The sequence below is a fragment of the Porites lutea genome, chromosome 4 (assembly GCF_958299795.1).
Source record: "Porites lutea chromosome 4, jaPorLute2.1, whole genome shotgun sequence".
Taxonomy (NCBI): domain Eukaryota; kingdom Metazoa; phylum Cnidaria; class Anthozoa; order Scleractinia; family Poritidae; genus Porites; species Porites lutea.
In genome coordinates this window covers 21634792-21642412 of record NC_133204.1, presented here as the reverse complement: position 1 = coordinate 21642412, position 7621 = coordinate 21634792, and the positions used below count along the sequence as shown (strand labels likewise).

At 38.0% G+C, this 7621-nt stretch overlaps 1 protein-coding gene and 1 long non-coding RNA gene across 2 annotated transcripts in view; both read left to right on the top strand.

Annotated features, from left to right (window-relative positions):
- The window catches only part of LOC140934388 (uncharacterized), a 9334-nt gene extending 7771 nt beyond the window's left edge, over nt 1-1563 (top strand). The window contains exon 4 of the mRNA XM_073384020.1: nt 1439-1563. Coding sequence (XP_073240121.1) covers nt 1439-1563 — 125 coding nt within the window. The remainder of the gene's footprint in view (nt 1-1438) is intronic.
- A 2819-nt stretch (nt 1564-4382) lies between these two features.
- Nucleotides 4383-6714, top strand: LOC140932899 (uncharacterized). Its single transcript, XR_012165010.1, has 3 exons — nt 4383-4457; nt 5370-5441; nt 6666-6714. It is a non-coding gene; the product is annotated as an uncharacterized lncRNA (long non-coding RNA).
- The last annotated feature ends 907 nt before the right edge of the window (nt 6715-7621 follow it).

Below are 7621 nucleotides of genomic sequence, written 5' to 3'. Positions count from 1 at the left end.
TACGAACAGCAGTGTGGGTTCCTTCATCCGCTGACCATTATCACATGACCTTATCGCGAACTCAAGTTTCGACCCATTGAGGTTACGTGTTTTTTGAAGTCCTCCGCTGACAAGTATTTTGTATCCACACTGTTTGTAGACCTTTTTACCACGCATTTTATTTCAAGTACCAAGCTCATCGGTTACAATAAATCTTCGTTCGAATACGGTTTGTGGTTTTGTTATTAAAGGGCAGGAAACTTTTACGCTTATTGCAGTTTCAATTATATTGCTCGACTAACCAATTACATAAGCTACATGCAACAACTTCGCAAATGCCGCCACGTCGTTACCGCAGCAGTTCTTGATCATGAAAAAACCCAGGAAGCAGATCTTAAACCTCTGCTGTTTGTAAAAAGTGAATGAAGTCCTCCATTACAATAGCTGCCAGTTTTTCTGTATTAAAGCACGATCAGCTCAACAAAATATAGCTGCTTACAATTTGATGTTCAATTTTCTACTTCCGTAGTAAACAAACAAACGTAAAACAAACGTATTCTTTCATTGTAGGTTCGCATGAACGTGTTGACTTTTCCTGTAAAACAGCTTTCATAATTTATCACCAATAATGAGTGCAGAAACTCGTGTTTTGAAGTACTGCTGTTTGTTGTTTGACTGAACTGAGTTTTGAGAAAGCTCGGCGCTATTAAATCGTGAGTCATGATTGGCTTATGATGACTTTAGAGAGAAGACATGACTTGATCACGGTACTAAAACCACATTCTCTACTTTAAAGACTCCGTTCTACCTAAAATTACGACTGAAAAGCTTGTAAGACTCTCGCCTTCGGTCGTGACTGACAAGCTTTTCTCGTGTTCTCCCAACATTCCGCGTGGGTTATCACGCTGGTAAACCCATAGAAAGTGTGGTCTATGTTTTCTGCCTTAAACCATCCTTAGAAACCTCTCCTACTGTTATTTATTGCTGTGTGTGATTTTGCCTTTAATCCATCTTGTCATTATTTCTCTAAAGTTGTTGTTCTTAGTCTTATCGCTAAAGGTTTTGCCATTGTGTTTATAGTTTATTTTGTTTTAATAGAACTAGGATATCTTGTCCCCGGCCGCCTTTAATAGTTTCCATGCTACTTGCGGATGAAACATGAGTTTATTTCTACTACCGTAGAAATAAATAAAGAATACATACAGTAGTGGGACACTGAAAATCACTAAAAAGCTAAACTAGTTGGGTGACTGTGATTATAATAGAAAATGTGAAAATGTAAAAATAGGCGCAACAAATACATTGGTACACATAAGCTCAAATAGATGTCATAAACTTGATACAAAAGTAAATAGACACAGAACAAAACAAAATATCAGTAAATAGAGACGGACACACCTTTGGGATGAATGTACTAATCAAAATAAAGACTGTTGTTGTTTTGTTATTTTTGTCCCAGCTTGCTCAACAAAGTGTTATTGCCAAATGCTGGAGGCTCGTCCTTTTTGGATGAAAGCTGAATGTCATTATCAAGACCTAACTGTAGCTCCATTCGACATTCCTCGAGCAGTTAAATACCTGTAAGTCAAGATTGGGCCTGAAACAGAGTTAAGCTGGTATTTTGAGAAATCGCGTTTAAATCCCTATCCGGTTTACTCGACCCTACTTTGAAAGCCGGCAAACATCAAAGTTGAAAACAACGGCGCTGCAGTTTCTGTTGGAAGCTTCCTAACGAGCACAATCGTTTGATTTTTGTTCACAACGTGTGACTGAATAAATTAATGAGATGTTTCTATTGATCAGTAAGTTCAAAATGATAGCAATGCTACTGAACGTTGTGCACGGTCAGCCCAAAAAAAGCTAACAAAAACATCGTATAACAAAGAAGTCTATAAGGAGTTTCATAACCATTCTACTGTAATAACAACTATGCTCGTATACATTACTCATAGCTAAGACGAAAGACAGAACCTAATGGAAAAATATGAAATATCGATATATTCCTAGACTTTCACTCGACTAAATAGGAACTGCCATTGGTTGATTCTTGGTCACGTGGCCTTGACCAAAATCAGATGTATCCCCATCGTGATACATTAAGCAATGTACCCCGCTCAGGCTACATTACAGCACGTGATCAAAGCGTGGTGGAAAGTGGCGTGACAGATGGTGGGAAAAACACAACCACTTATCTTTTTCGTGAAGGAACACAACAACACAAACAGCAAACCTCAAGCTAAAAAGTAACGATTTTTTTTAAGTTATCCCAGAAGAGAAGCAGTAGCTAGTGGAGGAAAAAGATGCAAATAATATAAGGAAAGTAGTTTTTAAATCGTTCACTCGGCGGTTTTAACGGGGTTTTGAGAATTAGATTTGTGCTGTTATCATATGAAACTCTTGTCATACATCGATGAACATTTGATATTCAGTGATCATACATGAAAGATCTAATGACTCACTGCGTATGCGCAGTTCAGGGCAGCATTGCTAAATTTAAAATGACGGAGCGAGGTTTATTGACGAGTATGGCCAGTGTTTAAAGCTAAGAATTAAAAATAAAATGAGAAAGGGTAACCATCTGTATGAAATTGAAGTTCGCGAGGTCGATAAAGAGAAGAAAAGAATCAAAATTCACTACAAAGGTTTAGCGAAGATACAGATCAGATGAGTGGCGTGACTATGGTTCTTTATTTGACCTCGAAAGATTTCACTTCTGCACCGCAACTTCATTAGAGTAAATGTTGAATTGATATTTCGGTCCGGTTTTCCATCCGTTCAACAACTTTGCCAGTAATTTTTCTCCTGCCTTGCTCGCACGTCAATAAGCCGTTTGCAGTAATGAAATCTTCTTTTTGAAGACGTTTAGAATACGGCTGTTAACAACAACATCGCCAACACCAGATTCTTCAAAAATTATTTTCACGACGGCGGCTATGGCGGCCACGTCTTAATGTATAAACGAGAAAGCTGAAAGAAATAAAATGCAGATTCCGGCAAGTTAATATTATAGGAAATTATTGACTCAAAAAACAAATCTGATTTTAACCTGACAATATTTTCACGGCTGGTATAGTAACTTTGTATCATTCACATCCTACGGCCTCAGTACTTCAGCCAAACCTTGAAATGGAGATAAAAGCTCACAGAAGTACGATAATATTAATAGGCACAATTACTTGTTCATTTCGTGTCGGAACGAAGGAACCGTTGCTTCCCGTACCATCCCGCATTGCCAATTGCTTTGTTGCCAGGTATTAAAGACAGAACCAACAGCACCAAACACGCGACCAAGTAAAACTTCAGGGCCATGGGTCCGTGGAAAAATCTTGGTCAATATTGATATGGCGATGAATTTGGTACCGAAATGCGCGCGAATATTATACACTTTTTAAATCTGGTGGTAACTAAGCGATCCCAGTATGCACTAGGACGCTATGCCCCAGTTTTCCCCATCCGATCTATATTTACCCTTTGTGGGCCATCTGAAAAACACTCAACTTGCCAAAAGTAATCGCCAAAGTCCGTGGATTTTTTTCAGCAATCCACAACAAAACAAAGGGCAAGATATGTGTTAAAGGTGTAATTTTCGAATTCCGGAGGTAACTTGTCATGAATCTTCAAACAAAAAGATAACGAAATGAAAAATACAATTTTTACGAATATTTTGACCGAGATCTACTGTGGGCGTGGTCACTGGAAATATGAGAGACCTTTTGTTAACAAGGAGTTTCATATGTACCGAGTCGACTGTTTTGGTTCGCTCCGGTTATTCTTTTGTTGCTGTTGAAGTGAAAGTCTAGAAATAAAACAAAACAGTTAATGTCAGGTCCCTCGGGAAACCAGTTAGTTTTGTTTTCCCTCGAGTCCTGATGACTCTCGGGAAAACAAAACTAACTGTTTCCCTCGGGATCTGACATTAAGTGTATAGTGTTTGGACATTTTTTATTTTATTATTGTTTTATGAACGTATGTTAGAGATTGGTCCCAAGATTTCTGAGATTTTAACTTAGTTATATTTTATTCTTTGAGGCAATTTTTAATTTTTTATTGATGTAAAGCGCTTGTGGACTCTTCAGGAATAAGCGCTATATAAATAAATTGTTATTGTTATTGTTATTACATTGCAGTTGTATACTGGCCCACTTATTGCCTCTAACTCTTACAGACACACAACATAGACACCCAGCCAGGGTTACAACCGGCCCCAAATTTCATGATCCAGGATCTAGCACACCAACCGAAAGGTCACCATACTTTTTCTGCCTTTAGGTCAATGATACATTTATTGATTCCTCTAGGATTTCCTCAACTTATTCGAGGCTTCCAGTGGACTGCATTTCCATATAGAAGTCCACGTCCTTTTTTTAAAATTATTTCTTATTTCATTCATATTTTTATTGTAGATTGTGTAGGTATCTCTCTTTGCGGGGAGGTATTCCTGCTGGCTTATTTATCAATTCGACGAATCTCCAATACTTGTGAGTATAGAAGAACTTTAAATAGGTAAAAATAATTTTCTTGAAATTTTTGGCTACACTTACTTTTTGTCCTCACTATTTGTGTTCTTTCTGTCTTGTGTTATTACTTTTTTTGTGTGAAATACCTCTTATTAATAACGCTGGGGACGACTACGAGACAAGCCATATTACCATTCATTTAAAATGTTTCTTCGTTGGTGATTAGCTCAAATTCCCCTTCTTTTTACATGTGTATTCATAACCAGCTAGCATTAACCAAATTTGGAAGGCTTTTGTGAGATCCGGTAAAAACAAAACAACGTCAATAAGGCAAGATAATATCGGAAATACACGTTTGGCACGGCAATCGAGAAGGTTGCGTCGGCTCAGCTGTTTTGCGAAAAGGAAATAGACCAGCTTCTGCCAAAAAACATGACAAGAACATTAACAATACAACTCCAAAGATGAAATAATCAAAGAATATACCTGCTACACATTATTACATTCTTTTATTTCCTACATTGGCCGAGGAATAGCAAACAAAGATAACAGTAGCTGAAGTAAGCATGTTTAGCTCGTTTCGAAAGTATGAATTATTATGAATAAATTATAAAATAACTATCAAATTCGACGTTTTTATGAACTGAAGAATAATGCAAATCTCAGAAGGTGTCACCCGCCCAAGCCAAATCCTTCGTGGCCTTGGTGGATATATATACATCACCCTCCTCCTTCTGATAACTCTTTACATCACACTCAACCTCATCACTTTCAAAGGCAATTCCACAAAAACATTCATCTTCGGTTAGTTCATCATAGCATTATAATTAATAACAAAACTGAGAAAAGAAATTGGTTTGGTTCAAGCCATATATATATATATATATATATTGATAATACAACAAAAATAAAATCTTGATGGTTCCAAAACAGGTCGATCCAAAACACGCGGCTGGAAAACTTGACAAAGGGTGTCTTTCTTGGACTCCAAAACTTAAAGATTTTGTGAGTATTAAGAATTGTGGAATGAAGGAAACAATGACTTGGGTGTTTTAGTTTAAAATCATCACACCGTAGCAGGCATAATTTGTCTCCTTTCCAGTTAAGAAACTTATTACGGTGGCAGTTTTTACTTACGCTATAGGAAGACCCAGTAGTTCCTACTTCTGTCCTCGGACAAGAAACCGTAGGGTTCCTTTTGAAAACAAACTCATAGATATTATAATGCGATCGTAAAAATATTCAGTTTTGGTATTTGTTTCATGAATGCTAGGTTTGTAACCCTAAATTACATTTAAAAGCTATTTTTACAGGGGCACCCAACGGGAAATTTTGAGAAAAAGACCTAAAAACAACAACAAAGCGTGAATAAAGTTTTCTGAGACTATTTTAAGCATTTTGGGAGATTGCTGGAAAAAAATTATCTGTTCCTCACTCCCAGCAAGACTGATGGAAGAGTTCCCAGCCAGCAACCTTACAACCTGCAACCTGACTTACTGGGAAGTTTCATAGGGCACAATTCAGATCTTGAGTGGTAAGTAACCCATACAAGTAACCCGTAGCAGCTATTCTAGACTTCAAATCCCCTTTGACACCCTGAATTATCTTTTTCCCAGCAACACTTTCCTTCCAAGGACTACTATTTCTTTCACATCTCCCAGCCAGCAAAAATTTGCCTGAAGAACAGATATTTTGAGGAACAGATCCATTGGGTGCCCCTGTTTTTAGTTATAGCTAATCATAGATCTAGAGTAAGGCAGGGTTGTTACTTTATGGTTACTAATTTTTCATGAATAGTTTTTCGTATCCCTTTAGACCCTCTTACATCAGATTAATCTGGGATTGTTCAAAAGAATAGCTTCTAAAATACATGATATTCCAACTCTAACTCAACTTAGACTACCAGCAGTCTCTCTATTTACTTGATCTTTCGAGAAAAACGCGAGAGACACGCAAATGTCCACGCGCGTTACTAAAGGCGCCAGACGGGCCCTCGTTACTCGCGTCTCTCGACGCTCGAGCGCGCGTGCACTCCCCTCACCTAATCTGAAGAAAAAGAGAGACTGCTCGCAGTCTAAACTCGACTCGTCTTGGTTTACAAAATTACAAGGTTTTCTCGAGCTTTTTCGTGTGACACATTTTTCAAAAGACATGCACAGTGTAACTAGACAGGTTTTAGAAGGACATTAAGTTAATAATCAGTAAATGGACAACATTATTTTATTCCAGGGAAGTACGGAATAATTACCCCTCTGGAGGATTTAAAATCAAGAACCGTACATTTAATAATCTCTCATTGGAATATCTGTAAGTGACTGAATATCAGCACCACTTGAAATATATGAATGTTCTCGGCCGAAAAGGTTTTGGGTTGTCTATCATTTCAATAAGTTCAGCCAGACCAATGGGGTTGGACACAAACGAGGCTCACAACTCGTATACAAGGTGCCCTCCCACAGCCCACAACAGATGGAAGCAAGAGGTTGGCTCTACCAGAAATAGGCCATTTTACAGTTGTGTGCTTAGTGCCCTGGCCTTTGAATAGACGCGAGGCTGGCGGTGACCATGTTTTGTTACAAACCTGCCTGCTTTTCAAGTGCAAATCGTGGTATTCTCATACTAACAAGCCCGTGAACATGATCATTTACATATGAAAAACAAGACGGTTTGTAGCAAAACAAGGTCACCGCCAGCCTCATCGCGTCTATTCAAAGGCAAGGGCACTGAGCACACAACTGTAAAATGGCCTATTGTTACGTCTTACAACAGTCAGATAAGTGAAGTTAGTGTTGTGGTACTGGGTTGACAAATTTTTTGTTCTTATGCGTAAAGACTGGGAACCCTAACTATCTGCCAATTTGAGAACAAATGTCGATTTGTCCTCTACTATAGGACCGTGGAGTGTTCCGAACTGGGGATTACCGCTACGACAGAGAGATTTTAAATGCAATAGCCCAATACTGGCAAGTGCAGAATAGCTGAACTTTATAGGGCCGTAAAATATTATTTAGGGCTACTTGAGAGTCAACATACAACTTCTCAAAGTCACGACACTTAACGTCGTCATTATTAATTAATGATTATTTCATTTGTTTTAACAGAGATCTGAGTAACAACAAACTATTATTATTTGAAGAATACAGTTTCATGGGCTTGAAAAGTGTAAAGTATCTGTGAGTATTCGA